At 43.9% G+C, this 16,610-nt stretch overlaps 1 protein-coding gene across 1 annotated transcript; it reads left to right on the top strand.

The window, feature by feature from the left end:
* The first annotated feature begins 9,807 nt into the window (after nucleotides 1-9,807).
* Nucleotides 9,808-16,402, top strand: LOC116223860 (G-protein coupled receptor family C group 6 member A-like). Its single transcript, XM_031582097.2, has 9 exons — nucleotides 9,808-10,082; nucleotides 10,466-10,757; nucleotides 10,854-11,168; nucleotides 11,454-11,594; nucleotides 11,792-12,106; nucleotides 12,300-12,515; nucleotides 14,010-14,127; nucleotides 14,425-15,456; nucleotides 16,314-16,402. Exons 1-9 carry the CDS (start codon nucleotides 9,895-9,897, stop codon nucleotides 16,400-16,402), a joined length of 2,706 nt encoding a protein of 901 aa, XP_031437957.1. The 5' UTR covers nucleotides 9,808-9,894.
* The last annotated feature ends 208 nt before the right edge of the window (nucleotides 16,403-16,610 follow it).

Raw genomic sequence — 16,610 nt, 5'->3', positions numbered from 1 at the left:
ATTCACAGCGATCATAAGGTCTTATGGTACCTTATGGTTTTATCTCCCCTGTATCCAACTGCAGAAATACACCACCAGCAATACACCTTCTTGATGAACAATTAGCTCAATGTCATCACTCTAAATGAAATGCATATATGGTCACATGAATGGACACCCAGCACAACTGCACTTTTTTTTTTTAGTGGTTGCACAAACAAATTTCGTTGTGTATCTAATGCACAATGACAAATAAAGTCTATTCTATTCTATTCTATGAAAAGATCATTCACTTCAACTTCTTCCACTGTGCAGACTGAGTTATGTTGTGTAGAGGTTGGATTAGATTTTTTGTGTGCGGGTCCTGGACTCGTTTTATTTTGCCCTCGTTTTACAGTATTTAGCTGGCTATGCTAATTTCCGTGTGTGTAATATTGTTATGTAGGCCTATACAATGTATTTATGTGCATGGGGACGTTCGCGAATTCCGAGACTGCCGACAGTTCGGGTCAGGTGAACGTTAGTGCCAGCGATGTAGGCTATAAGTGTAAGAAAACTCTGTCACAACCTGCCTGTTTTTTCATTGTTTTTTTTAATAATTGAGGGTTGTCCCCCCCGTGGATGAAATTCATCCAGCTGAGGTAGGGATGTAAAAACCAGAGCGGGGGTAAATCCCCCCCCAACAAATCGCACCCTGTCTATATATGTCTATGGGGAATAACCTATCCAATTACGCTAGGAACCAAATAAATGTTCCCCCTGTTTCCGGCGGCACCTCTTCACTGTCGGACTGACAAGCCACAATCAAGGACATGAGGACACTAAAAACCATAGACATAGTATACTATTAGCTCAATGTCATCACTCTAAATGAAATGCATATATGGTCACATGAATGGACACCCAGCACAACTGCACTTTTTTTTTTTAGTGGTTGCACAAACAAATTTCGTTGTGTATCTAATGCACAATGACAAATAAAGTCTATTCTATTCTATTCTATGAAAAGATCATTCACTTCAACTTCTTCCACTGTGCAGACTGAGTTATGTTGTGTAGAGGTTGGATTAGATTTTTTGTGTGCGGGTCCTGGACTCGTTTTATTTTGCCCTCGTTTTACAGTATTTAGCTGGCTATGCTAATTTCCGTGTGTGTAATATTGTTATGTAGGCCTATACAATGTATTTATGTGCATGGGGACGTTCGCGAATTCCGAGACTGCCGACAGTTCGGGTCAGGTGAACGACCGGCACAGTATACTATGTCTATGCTAGAAACCTCCGACAAGTCGATCAATCATTCACGTATTCAAATATTCAGTTTGACTAAGTTTGTGCATTTACTCAGTTCAAGAAAAAATAAATGTTTGAAAGCATGATTAAACTGTCATAGCCTCCTTTGTTTAATGTCCTTTCGATCGGACGTGTGCATGTTTGCGTGTGAGTATACCAGTCCGTGCGTGTTTGTTTCTTTACGTGCGTGTGCGTTTGTATGCAAGTCCATATGTGATTGTGTGTGCTAGCGTTCGTAGGTGTGGGGCAGAAGACTGTTTTCAAAGGATCATTTATGTGCAGTTGCACCACGACCGGCACAGGCTGTCAACTCATTAAAACAGCAGTGTGTGGGAATAGAGTGGTACGACAATAGTCTCAAGAGGGCGCTGTAACCCTGAATATCACATTCTGATTACAGTCTCAACATTCATCAACAACAGCAACAAAAATAAATAAATAATGAATTGTAAACATAAACAAAACGACATTCCAGAAGCTCATCAGGCTGCAAACATTATTAAATTAAGAAAAATAATATGTACTGTGTACATTGAAGTAGCTTATGCTAGCACATTTCATGGCAGCAGGATAAGTGATACAGATAATCAGAGAAATAACAGAAATTCTATCTTACAAATTATAATTTACTGAAAGTATTTACGTCTTGTACTTACAGACGATGTGTTCTAAGGAATTAACATAAATACAAGGATAGATAATGTTTTCGGATAAAGAGAGTGGTATAGTTGTTAGTATTATCAAGTGAATTATTTCGGAGACTGTTCCTGTTACTGTGGAAACAATAAACGAAGCCAGCTGTAGCTGCTGCAAATGACCAATGGAAAATAAGATAATTATTCTAAAATGGCTACTAGATGGCACTAAACTGCCAAACCTATTTACTATGCTTGCCAGGGGCAGAACACTCCCCGCCTGGCATCTGTAAAATATGTCATATCAACATGAATTAAAGAAAAGGATACATTAGTGTTCCTTTCCCAACAGCAAGACATTTCTGTCACAGGTCTAAAAAAGTTCTTAACTGTCCCGTCTTTGGTCACTTAACTCCACTTTGTGGACTTTCCCATCCTGGGGTACGTTCGTCGTAGGATTGAAGCTAAGTTAATCAATTGGCCTTTTAGCCCGTTAAGATTAGCGAGCTGATTGAGAACAGCAAATATCGGTTCGTTAACGGCTGACCCGCATCCTAATCATGTGGTTAATTTCAAGCAGGCTAAAGTTATCATGGCATTTGCGCGTGCACGTCCTACTTCAAAAGGCAGGAAAGGTCGATCACCAAAACCATGATTTTCTAACGGTATAATGGTTCTAAACTCAAAGAAAAGGGCTCTTTTTTTCTCCGCTGGCGAGTAGGAGATGAACATGAACGCTTATGACGAATACAAGACCATAATCATGGCAAAATTCAACACCACCACCGCTGTGAGAGCAAGGTGTGTTGGGATGTTTATAGGGTGATATTTATTTATGTATACCTGACGGCAAGTGTCCACTGGTATAGAGGTTTGCTCTACCGGTTTGAAACTGTATGGTCGCTAGTTCAAATCCCCTCACCTCCTTCCTCGATGTAGTTTTACATTTCCTTGGAAGTCGCTTTGAATAAAAGCGTCTGTTAAATGACTAAATGTATTAATAACAAATGCAATAAATTGAAGCAGTGAAAATAAATTGTCTGTATTTCTCTCTATTCTTATCATGAGTCCACCGTAATCATTTTCTACAATAATGATATGCTATGGTGTACTAATAACACTCATATAATTATGAGTGCTTTGTTCTCCGCATCACCGACACTACAAAAATGTACCACTCGCAAAAAAGCGCAAGACAGTCAATGTGGTGTTTGCAATAAATTACTCGAGAAGGTCTTGTAAATTAATGATTCCTTGTCGGCTGAATCGGTAGCGCTCATACAAGAATAATGGATCTTGGCAATCGCAAAGAACTCTCTCCCTCCGCTAATCTAACTCTAATATCAGTCCTTGGTCAATGGGATCCCTCCTTTTTCCGGGGGTGTGGCAAGCTTATCCAGCTACACTTAAGTTAGCCTGCCCTGGAGCAGGTTAGTGCTAATCGATATGTAACTATGGTGATTTATCAAAAGTTGCTTCCACGAACCAAAAAGAGGGGCGTTTTTTATCTTAGCCTGAAAATTAGCTCGCTAAACCGTTTAGCGAGCTACGACGAATACCCCCCTGACCAGGAAAGACAGCTGTGATGATTGCCATGGTCCAAGTGTTGCGAGCTGCTTGGGCATCCCGCAGCAGGACAAGGTCATTGACTTGAATGTTGCGTTGTTCCTCTTGCCTCTTTTAACGAGGTTGCAGTGTTTGGAGGTATTCTGCTCTCCATCTGTTCCAGAATCTGTTTGCCATATGTTGCACCTGCATTCATTGTCGCTTGTAGAGGTATTTTCTTTTGGCCTTTAACAAAGACGGCGTTGTATAGGCCAGAGGGATGTGTAGCTGTCCAAGGTCCTTAAATGAGTGACGCCATGTTTCCCACTTCATCCTCTCTTATCCTCAGGCAGAGGTGAGTCCCACTCAATGCTGTCCACTGAGAGTTCTCTGAGCAAGAGCCTTCCATGGGTTATCACCGGAGCTGCAAACCCAAGCGGGTCATACAGGCTGTTTACAGTCGATAGTACACCACGCCGTGTGTTTGGCTTGTCATTGTCTGACACCTGGAAGTTGAACGTGTCTGTAACGATATCCCAGGTAAGTCCGAGGCTGCGTTGTGTGTGTGGTCTTTCTCCATTGAGGTCAAGATCTTTTATTTCTTTAGCATGATCCTCTTTGGGAAAGGCTTTAATTTTTAGTTTATTTTCCAGGGTGCGGCGCAGAGAGGAAAGACGACTGAGGGCCTGCTCTTTATTATAAGGGAGGTGTGGTCTGGGATGTTTAAAGGGAACACAGCTGTTGGCCTCATCTTTATACATGTGTTCATCCATAATTTTCAAGAATTTTTCATCTTTCAAGTTTGTTGTCATCTTTAGTTTTCTGAAAGACAGGGTTTCCTAGTGTTTTTTCCTTTGCTTTGCTTTTCAGTGTGTGTGAGAGCTCTTTGATTTGAATGTGGCTGGGGGATGGAGTGAACAATGAGAGGCGTCCATTTTCCAGTACATTGGTCTTTGCACTGTTAACGTTTGGCTTGTGGGCATTTCCCAGGCACGTCTCACCTACTAACACCCAGACAAAATCTAGCTTCTGGGCGAAGGGGGGGGGGTCGTTAGGCTCATTGATGTGTTGTCTGACTTTATGTGCTCTGAGCACATCTCTGCCTAGCAGTAGGAGGATATGTGCATTTGGATCCAGCTGTGGGATTTTTTGATGCAATCGACCTTAAGTGTGGATGTTGCATGGCCACTTCGGGCGTGGGTATTTCAGCCCTGTTATCCGGTATTTCATTGCATTCAATCAGAGTGGGGAGTGCGAAGCTGTTGCCACCACTAATTGGTTCTATACGAAAACCGTCAGCCCTTCTGCTGCTTGTCTCCACTACACCAGCACAGGTCTTTAAAGAGTATGGTGCTTCAGTGTTGAAAACACCAAAAAGGTCGAAAAGGTCGGACCTGGTCAATGACCTATTGCTCTGATCATCGAGCATGGCATACATTCTTGTGGCCATCTCAGGCTTCCCGTGTGGATAAACTTTGACAAGACAAATCTTTGCACGTGATCTTCCTGTGCGGCCTTCTCCACAGACCTCTATGCAGTTTGTGCTGACAGTAATGGATTGCTCCCGTTCTGCTCCCTCCCAGCCGTCCTTTACAGCAAGATCAGCGGCCTTTGATGACCAGGGGGGTGGACCAGGATGCAGAGCACTGATATGGTTTCTACTGTCACACTCCACGCACTTAAGTTCAGCTTTACACTGTTTTGCCAGATGAGTGCTAGATGCACAGCACTTAAAGCATATGCCATTCTCTTTTAGAAATGCTTTTCTTTCCTCCAGTGTCTTTAGCCTGAAGCCTCTGCACTTCTTAAAGTAGCATAACGGATCAATTGCTAATTGCTAACGATATGCTAGCGGCTAAAACTAACGAAATCTCTTGAAATGTGCCGACTTTGACATTATGACAAACTAGTTAGTCAACAACTGTCCTAACACAGTCAAACATCAAGCAACTGCAACACAAGACAAAGCAAGACGGCAAATAAGCTACTTACTAGTTCGGCAGACAGTAAAAACCGGGCGGCTTCAGGCAAACCTACATAACCTAGTCATTTGCCTACGGACCCTGGTATGGCAATGGCACGGAGGCGATTCTCCATATTAAAAGTCATTGTAGCACCCCAATTTTTTTTAAACTGTTATTTTAAGGTAAAACTGCTTATCCTAACCCTAATCCTGAAGTACAATTACTGCATAATGCCACTTTAAGGGGGTGGGCCTTATCATGGATAGGGCAGTGCTTAGCCACATCATCTGATTTGCTTGTGTCATTCTCATGACCAGTAGCGGAGTCTACGTCTGTCCTGTGAACTGTCACAGCCGTTTTGTTATTGAATTTAAGTGTGGGCCTGTCATGTGGATTGAAGCTGACGCTGGACAGAGTAAAGCTCGGGTCATTTCTTATTTTTGCATCGAGACACACAAAATCAGTGAAGAAGGAGAACGGAGGGTAGGTAACGTTGTGTTCCCTTTTGAACTTTGACCCTTGGTAGCTACACTTTTCCACTATGGGGTAAATGCCACGGGCTGTCTCTAACACTATGAGCCCGGGCAGATACCCTTCTTCCTTTGCAGAGAGCAGCTCCATTAGAATATATCCTAACTCTCTCAGCTTGTGGTAGTCTCTACTGAAAATCTTGGGAAAGTGGTCTAGCTTTTTAAGAAGAGACTGCTCAATGGCCTCTGGAGAGCAGTAGACTTCCTCCAGCCGCGCCCAGACCATCTGCAGGGCCGCATTGGGGTTCCCTATGTGATCTGAGCCTTTTGACGTAATTGGAGGATTCTTTGCCCAGCCATTTTGTCAGCAAATCGAATTCTTCGCTTGCGGACAAGTTCAGGTCATTAATGGAATTTAAGAATGATTGCTTTAGGCCTGTGCTGACAATTTCCCTGCGTGCTAAATATCTGGTCATGTTCATCATGCCGTCAGGTGGACGTTGCTCATTTTTCCCTCATGTTAGATTTATTTTTTTAATGAAATACTCCCAAGGGGCTACTCATCGGCCAGCCTGTATGGAAAGAACACACTTCAGCTTCCCCTGAAATCTATCACCATAGGTTACAGACAGGAGAAGGCAAGGCTGGTGATGGAGCTGAGGGAATCTACAGATGAGACCGTGAGGGACATGGAAGCCTGGGTGTTGACTGGGAGGAAGTGGAGGGCCGAGGAGGAGGTGCAGAAGGCAGTGGGCAGGCTGCAGCACCAGGAGATGGTGGGCAGAGTCCAGACGGGGCGCGCTGGCCTTGGGTGGTGAAGGGACCGACATTTGATAATTAGTTTAATAAATATATTCCATAGGCAATAATTCAATATATCTGACCTACTGGTCATTTTAGTGTTATTATTCTAAGTTTCTCATGTGTATTCTGTTCCCGGCCTACATGAGGTGTGAGAAAGCCGTCACAGCTCCCCCCCCCCCCCCCCCCCCCCCCCCCTGACTAGAGACAGATACTAATTAGCATTTAGGTATCCACCCATCCCTTGCTTTCCCAGAGTTTAAAAGACTGTGATTTTCAAGAGACAGTTAGTGAAAGAGATTTAGGTGGAACACACTCAGTGAAATCTAACTCTCTGTCCTCCTCTGGTGCGCACCTTGAAAGAATAAAACCTGGATCCTTGGTTTTTCATCATAATCTGACTGATTCTCTGATACATTTGGGATATAGAAATAATTCCTTTCAGTGGGGAGATCCGCCTATTCTGTGGTCCAGAGCTAGCAGGAAGGAGAGGAAGGATCTTGTTGTCTCGGAGGTGACAAAGATGGCAGAGGAAGAGTACAGGGTCAAGGCAGTGGCGCAGGGGCAGCAGGGACGCTGGACGACGTGGGAGGGGGTTGCGGGTCGGGTGGTGAGCTGGGCAGACTTCTGGAAACTGCCACAGGCTCGACTCAGTTTCCTCATCAGGGCAACCTACGACACTCTGCCCTCCCCCCGAAACCTCCAACAGTGGCTGGGCACGGAGCAGGCCTGTGACCTCTGTGGGACCATCAATGCTTCCCTACAACACACTCTGTCAGGTTGCAAGACCGCGCTATCCCAGGGCAGGTATGGATGGCGGCACGATCAGGTGCTGAGGAAACTGGCAGAGGTAGTGGAGAGGAAAAGGCAAGAGGCAAGCACTGGAAGGCAGCCGGGGAGCCAGCAGAGGACACATTTCCTTAGGGAAGGAGAAAAGGGGGACACTGTCAGAAGGAGACCAGCATCCACCCTTTTGTTGCCAGGAGTGGAATGGAGAATGGAGGTGGACTTGGGCAGGCAGCTCCACTTCCCAGGGGAGATCTGCAGCACCACACTGAGGCCACATGTGGTGCTGTGGGCCAGGACGGAGAGATCTGCGCTGCTTGTGGGGTGCCATGGGAGGAGGGGATGGAGGGAGCCCACGAAAGGAAGAGGGCAAAGTACTCTGACCTGGTTGCGGAGTGCAGGGAGAGCGGTTGGAGTACACGACTCTTTCCAGTGGAGGTTGGCACGAGGGGGTTTGTGGGAAGCTCAATGACTCGCCTACTTAAAGAGCTAGGGCTGAGGGGCAAGGAGCTACACAAAGCCACCAGAGAGCTGTCTGAGGAAGCAGAGAAGGCAAGTTTTTGGCTTTGGTTAAGGAGGCGGGACAAGGCATGGGGAGCGAGCAACTCCTGAGAAAGGCTAGCTGCGGGGGGTGACTGGGAGACGTCCCTGTTCACTGCCCCGCCACCAGGAGATGTTCCGGGATAAGGGGCGAAACATCTGTGAAAGGTGGTCCCCGGCTGACGACCCCGCAGCTAGCCCAAAGGGCACCGGTGGAGGTGCGGCAGGCCTAGAGCCTAGCAGGTTTTACCACCTACCTGTTCACACTAATTGGTTGGAGATAGTTTTTGGCGCCCCCTTCTTCATCTCCAACCAATATTTTGACATTAAAAAAATGAATCTAACATAAGGGGAAAATGAGCCAGAAATCGAAAGAGGAAGGGGTACTTGGTGTTGTCAGAACATGCTAGCACATTGAGGGGCATGGTGTGTGTGTGTCCAAGCAACATCGACGAAAGAAACTATGAAGAGGCAAAAGCCATCCGGGGCGCAATTCAAAAAGAAAAGAAAGGAGAACAAGAATAGAAACGTGCCAAGGAGAAAGGTAAATCCTTAAATCCTGTTCTTAGCCAAGAATGAATCCCAGATAAGAAAACTTTCATGAATGCCAGAATTGCCTCGGGCACTTTAGTGGAGTGAAGAAGAAAAGATGTACCTTATCATTGAAAGCCTTCCTACTCCCTGTCACATAGTTCTTTAAGGATTTTACAGAGGCGGGTATATAAAAAATAAAATGTCCATTTTTTATACAAAAAAGACATATTTGGGGGCCAGCCAGTCATAAATTACACCAGGGGCGCACAGATAAAGCCAATAACTAGTGCAACAACACTACAGATATCTTACTCATTGCATAGCACACCCATTGAGGAAGACAAACACTGCAACTTGTCAACAAGTGTGGAATACTGGTGAAAATCCAAGTATTGTATTGTCAACTTTAGCGAAAGGATTGTATGTAATCTTGCTAGTTAGCTAACGCTAGCTAGCCAGTGACGTGTGGCGTTCTTGTTCCTAAAGGTGCAGTACTGTAGAACTGTTAAGAAGTTTGGATTTTTCTTTCGGGGGAGGGGGGCGCCAGGAGTGAAGCTTGCCTAGGGCGCCAAATGTGCTAGGGCCGGCCCTGGGAGGGGGGGTAATGTCAAGTCTGCACTGACATCCGCTCCGGTCATGCCCCCTTCAATAGACTCATTCGCACTCGCCCAGCTGCACATCAACCCAATCATCAGTCACATCCGCTGGCTTCTACCCCAGCAAGTTCCCTGTCCACTGCCTTCCACGTCAGCGAGTTCCGTGCCTCCTGGCTCCCACGCCTACGTTTCCTAGAGTTCCGTGCCTCCTGGATCCCACGCTGTTAGACGCTGGGAATTTTTGCCATAACAACTGCAAAGTATCGAATATCGTGCCTCGAGCAGTTTGTGTGCTAAGTCTGAGTGAAATGTTGTAGCTCTTGATTTTTTCTTGAAATACCAATGGATCACAATCATGTGTGAATGTCTTTGTAAATTTGAGAGTTTGAGTTTACAAATGTTCATCTACCTGTCTGGTTATCTATCTTTAAGCATCTTTATCTGATATCAAATCTAGCAGACTTTTGACCAAACTTGCTGTGAAATGTGAATTCATGTACTTTCCAATGACAGTAAACATGCCCCTCTATCTTTTGACCAGCCCATTTAGCTATAAGCTCTTCATGCCACTGTAAACTGATTGTGGAATGTGATTGTTCTTGTTTTGTGTTTCTCTTCTTTCCCACTGAGTGATGATCTAATACCTGCAGTAATTCTTGCAAAACAAGAGTTCTCCTCTCGTCTATGAAACAGAGCCACACTCAGAGAAATGTCATTGTCATGCTCTCTCATCCAGCACAACGCAGCGCAACATGTGGCTCCGTCTCCTCAGCTTGGTGCTGTGGGCAACGCTTGTCCAGGTCTCCCAGACGAATGTGAAGATCTCTCCGCGTAAGGCCTTTATGGATGGGGATGTTCTCATAGGGATCCTCAGCTCTGTTCACTCCACAGTCGATAACCTCCAGGGCCGTGTTCGACCAGAGGAGTTCACCTGCAGCAAGTGAGTAGAGCCATGGAGGCTCACCTCAAAGGCACATTAAGAGAATCCATTTATTTTCAGTGTGTGCATTTCAACCTCAGTGTGCAAGCACACACACACACAAAAACATTTATGCATCTGAAATATTCAGTTTCTCTTTAAACATTTCTCTCTGTCTCTTACTCTCTTTCAGTTTCTGTGAAATTGTAGCAAATACGCTTATGTAAATCTCATATGCTTGTGTATATCTATATATGTGTGTTCATTTCTATGCATCCAACACATATTTTGGCACTGACATGTAGTGTATATTAAAATGTGGTTCTTGTGGTAGCGCAGCATTATCAGTGTTACAATAATAACATTATTATTACAATAATGACATTTCTTCTGTCACCTGCCAGTTTTGACCAGATTTCCATCGTCCAAATGTTGGCTGCCATCTACACTATTGACACCATAAATGAAGCAAATTTTCTTCCTGGTGTTCGGCTGGGATATGCCGTTTATGACCCATGTGCTGATGCCACCAAAGCTCTCCACTCTGTGGAACAGATGCTGTCAACCAACGGCTCTTTGCCTGTCATGGATGATTACTCTGAGTTCCGACCAAAAGTTAAGGTTATTTTAGGGGCACGATACTCTCTGTTGACCATCCCTGTGGCCAAACTTCTCAGCGTCTATCTCTTCCCTCAAGTGAGAAAAAGACTAATTTAGTTAACTACTTGTTCTGTGTTTGTGTTTGTGCACAAATCCTAAGTTTGTTTTGGCTTCTTTGTCAATGTCCTTCAGATAAGCACCACATCCTCCGCAGTTGTTCTGAGCGATAAACTGAAGTTCCCGGGGTTTTTCCGAGTGATCCCCAGTGATGTGTACCAGACAGAGGCCTTGGTGCAGCTCATAAGACACTTTGATTGGAACTGGGTTGGTCTGGTCTCTATGGATGATGACTACGGTAGGGGAGTCCACCAAAGTTTCCTGAAGGATGCAGAGGAGGCTGGGGTGTGTGTGGCCTATGAGGAGGTCGTTCCACAGTATCTGGACCACAAAAAGAGTAAGAAACGAATCAAGGAGGTGGCAAGGAAGATACAGCTCTCTGATGCACAGGTAGGGAGAGGCAGTGCTTGTATTGAGTAAGACAAAGTTCATAGCCATGACTTGAAGTCTTAGTGATGATGTTTCCTGTGGAAGAGCTGACACCTCTGTAACTGTGAAAGAGATTTAGATTTTTAAATTCTAGAATTAATAAGCAGTCAGTTTACTTTATATTCTAACCATGATCTCTTTAATTTGACATTTTTCAGCCCTGATACACATAATTTAGTCATTATCACATCATTAGAACCATTTAGTAAATCACTGAAATGCCTTGAAAACTGAAATGTACTGTAGGTGGTGATGGTGATCCTCCGACCAGAGCTGGTGGAGATGCTGTTTGAGGAGATGATCCGCTCCAATACCACTCGAGTTTGGATCGCCAGTGATGCTTGGTCCAGGTCGGCAGATGTGGCAAAAATGAAGGACATCAACAAGGTGGTGTCTACAGTTTACATTGCTCTGATGGACACTTAACTGAGAAAAATTAACGCAACTCTTGCTCTATCTCGTCACAAGAATTTGAGCAAATATGTATGGAAAAACAGCTCTCAGATAATATTGAGACAATTGTATTGTTTAAGCTCTATATAAATAAAATTGAATTTAATTGAATTAATATATTATTATTAAAGGTTGGAGACATTCTTGGGTTCAATTTCATCTCAGGAAATATCACTGGGTTTGAACAATACTTACAGAACCTAACAATCAGGCCAAGGGTGAGAAATGATTTCATTGAAGAGTACAAGCAGCTGAAGATAGACTGCCCTGCTGATTCCCCAGAAGATTGCCGTAAGCCAAACGCTGACTATCTGGTGAAGAACACAGACCTCCCAGTGGTCTATGGAGAGTGGGTGGCTATTTGGAGCATAGCTCATGCTCTGAAAGAACAACTTGGATGCAATGAAACATTCTGTCCAGGAGACACTAATTTCCCTCCATTTGAGGTAATATTCAGAGGTTACATCCTGTCACATTTATAGAATTTGGTGCGTCACACAATTTGTGATCTATATTGTGTAAATACACACCATATAGTGGTGAGATGTAACATGAGATACCGAGCTACTTATATTATATCATACTGTATAGTATGTGTGCATATGTGTTTTTCAATTGACTTGTTCCCTAATTTTTCAGCTTCTTGACAAGCTCCACAAGGTGAATTTTACCCTTGATGGTAAGAGACACTTTTTCAATAAAGATGGTGACTCTGAAGACGGCTATGACGTCATCATGTGGGTGCCAGACGGTGAGCACAGACGTGCTGAAGTGAAAGGGAGCTTCACCATACAGCCAAGAGAAGTGGTGGTCAATAGTCATGACATCATATGGACTTCAACCCCCAACAACACTGTATGTACAAACTAGTGCTGTCAAACGATTAAAATATTTAATCGCGATTAATCGCATTTATGTCATAGTTAACTCAAAATTAATCGCGATTAATCGCAAATTTTTATCTATTCTAAATGTCCCTTCGTTTATTTATTTTTTCCATCATTTTATTTTTATTTTAATGCCCTTATCAACATGGAAAAGTTGATTGGCTTGCTTTATGCAAATGTTTTATTTTATTGAAAACCGATATTGCCAAACAGGGCGGTACAAAATAAATTATAAAGTGCACATTTCAGGTAAACAAGGACTCAGCCTATAGTGCAGTTAAACCATGGCTTAATATTTTATTTTTTTCAAGTTTGCTGGGAACATAGCAGTCAGGCCTCTTATTTCAGAAACATTGAACCGTAACAGTTAGGTTACCAATAAAAGGTAAGCCTACTACTTCTTTGCTTTCAGCCAGCTGCCTGTTGACATTTTCAGACAACAGTGAAGCTCGCTTCTTTTGCACAACACAACTTTTAAAAGTAAACTTTCCATTCAGAAGCTTTTTATCATACATTTCGCCGTATCGCGCTCACCATTCACTCAAACCGTAACGTTAGCCTACTACACAGTTTGCGAGGCCAAAAAGAATGTAAATCTAAAAAAATAAATGAATAAATAAATAAATAAAAAAATTCACGCTAATCTCGCGATAAATTTTTTTACGGCGTTAAAATGGGTTTGCGTTAACGCCGTTAATAACGCGTTAAACTGACAGCACTAGTACAAACACAATTCAACCAAGGAGGCAGTCTCTTGTGCATTTACCTTTTCACTGCAGTTATACTATACCAATAGTGTACATATTATACTATACATTATTATACTATACCAATAGTGTACATATTATACTATACATTATTATACTATACCAATAGTGTACATATTATACTATACATTATTACACTATACCAATAGTGTACATATTATACTATACATTATTACACTATACCAATAGTGTACATATTATACTATACATTATTACACTATACCAATAGTGCACATATTATACTATACATTATTACACTATACCAATAGTGTACATATTATACTATACATTATTACACTATACCAATAGTGTACATATTATACTATACATTATTACACTATACCAATAGCAGTGCACATATTTGTAATATCCTCACGACCACACGATGGTTTGATTAAACGTTTGTTTATTATCAACTGCACACCAACATAGCATAGCCACTGGCCTAACTTCTTCTCTGCCATTGTCTTATACCTTCACCCCAACATTACCTCCCCCTAGGGGATTAGTGCAGGTAGGCTTTTCTCTGAACTTACAACAGAGAAAACATACCAATAGTGTACATTTCATACTATACATTATTGAACTATACTAATAGTGTACATATGCATATAGAGTCATACTATGCTAATGGTGTACATACATACTATACAGTCACACTATGCTAATAGTGTGCTTCACTTCCAATCCAACAGATACCTGTATCACGGTGCTCACCATCATGTAATCCTGGCTCTTCAAAAAAGGTGTCTAATGTTTCCTGCTGCTACAGCTGCACCCCCTGTGATGAAGGGTCCTACTCAGACAGATATGGTAGGTTTTGAATTAAAACAAGTCACTCCATGACAATAACTCCTTGTTCATTATTTTTTGTGTAACAAACAGACATGAAGTTTATACTTGAAAAGGTAGGCAAAAAGCAATAGTTTAAAATTAGGAAATGTAGCTGTATACAGCACATGCATTGACATGAAGAGTTGAAGAGAGGGTTGAAAGGCTTTTAAAATAGCTGTCCCTTAACTCCTGCCATGGTCTGAACTATCTGATCTCTATGTACTGAAATCCCTTTGAATCTTGTTTCAAGTTCTGGATACATTTTTTTCTTTCCAGATGAGGATGACTGCCATCCGTGCCCTAATGACACTTGGTCTCTGAAGGGATGGACTAGATGTGAACCACGCACTGTAAAGTATCTGCAGTGGTCTGGCCCATATCCCATTGCTCTCCTAGTGGGAGTGGGCGTTGGGCTCCTGCTTCTCATAATAGTTTTTGTGTGTTTCATTGTCTACCGGAACACCGTACTAATCAAGTCCGCCAATCTTCTCATGTCTTGCTTCATGATGGTTGGTTTGGCGGTGAGTTTTGGAAGTGTGGTTCTATTCATGGATGAACCCAGCATCCACCTCTGCCGAGCCCAGCAGACCATGTATGCCTTGGGCTTCACCCTCTGTGTCTCCTGCATATTGGTCAAAGCCTTCCGCACGTTCCTGGCATTCATGGCTTTTGATCCTGTGAGACACCATCGTCTGAACAAGCTCTACAAGCCCCTGATTATTATGGTCCTGGCGACCTCTGTTCAAGGGCTGGTCTGTGTGTTCTGGCTGATCTATGACACCCCTAATGTGGATCAGACTCCCCCATCCAACCAGAGCATGATCCATGTGCTGCAGTGCAGCGAGGGCTCCAGCGTGGGTTTTGGGGTGATGCATGGCTACATCGCTCTGTTAGCACTCATCTGCTTCCTGCTGGCCTTCAAAGGAAGGAAAGTGCCGCACGACTTTAGTGAGACCGGCATCATCATCTTCAGCATGCTTATCCACTTGTTTGTGTGGCTCTGCTTCATCCCCATCTACATCACCAAAAATGAGTCACGCCCCATCGTACAGGCCTCCGCCATCTTAGTCTCCAACTACGGCATTATATTCTGTCACTTCATACCCAAGTGTTACCGAGCCATTTGGGGCAAACACACGACAGAGCGAATGAGGGCTAGTCTACGCAAGTTCTCTGAGATTAGAAATGACTCCGGCCTTAGCTCCCAAGACTTAGAGAAGGGCCCCGGGTCACATCGTTCCGTAAGCTTCGTCCTTCCCCCAATCACTTTATCAGAGTCCTCGACAGATTCTGGGTTTCTGCCTACCAGTAGGCATCTTTCCCTGACCTCTGCTTCTCCCCAGTCAACCAGTTCATCAGCAGAAAACCCTTCTTTCAACCTGAGTCATGCTGACTCTGTCTTTGTTATAACAGCACCAGAGGGACCCACTGCTCTAGAGAGACCAGACATGGCAATAAGACAGAGATGGAGAAGCCGGTCCATGTGAGCACACTTACACATGTGCAGGTGTGTTTTATGTCCATAATGTTTATGTAATGTTATATGTGTTGTTATTCTGATGATATTCTTCAGCAATTTCATGATAATCATCAGTTTATTAGAGCAAAACACTGTTCCATTGTTCTCTCATTGTCTCATATCAGAATCAGATCAGAATCAGAATTCTTTTTAATAGCCCGGAACCTTCTGCCGGATGGGAGTCTCTGAAAGGTGGTGACTGGGATGGGAAGGATCAGCGATGATCTTGCATGCTCTCTTGCTGGTCCTGGAGTGGAACAGGTCTAGGCGAGACGGCAGGACACAGCCGATGACCTTCTCAGCTGACCGAATGATCCGCTGCAGTCTGCCTTTGTCCTTTGCAGTAGAGGCAGCGAACCAGATGGTAATTCATGAGGTGAGGATGGACTCAATGATGGCTGTGTAGAACTCGACCATCACTTTCTGCGGCATGTTGAATTTCTTTAGCTGCCGAAGGAAGAACATCCTCTGCTGGGCCTTCTTGATTGTGGAGGTGATGTTCTCCGCCCACCTTAGGTCCTGTGCCATAATTGTTCCCAGGAATCTGAAAGACTCCACAGTGTTAACTGGGGAGTCACACATGATGAGGGGGATGGTTGGGGCTGGGCTCCTCCTGAAGTCTGCTACCATCTCTACTGTTTTTAAGGCGTTCAGCTCCAGGTGGTTCTGGCTGCACCAGAAAACCAGGCTGTCGACTTCTTTTCTGTAGGCTGCCTCGTCCCTATTGGAGATTAGTCCAATGAGGGTTGTGTCATCCGCAAATTTAAGTAGTTTGACAGAGGGGTGGCTGGAGGTGCAGTTGTTGGTGTAGAGGGAGAAGAGTAAAGGAGAGAGCACACAGCCTTGTGGGGCTCCAGTGCTGATGGTCCAGGGCTCCGAGACAAGCTTGCCCAGCCTCACACGCTGCTTCCTGTCTGACTGGTGGGCTCAGGCACGTTCAGCT

The sequence above is a fragment of the Clupea harengus genome, chromosome 15 (genome assembly GCF_900700415.2).
Source record: "Clupea harengus chromosome 15, Ch_v2.0.2, whole genome shotgun sequence".
In the NCBI taxonomy this organism is placed as follows: domain Eukaryota; kingdom Metazoa; phylum Chordata; class Actinopteri; order Clupeiformes; family Clupeidae; genus Clupea; species Clupea harengus.
The sequence above is the reverse complement of the archived record's forward strand: the minus strand, read 5'-3'. Positions and strand labels throughout refer to the sequence as shown.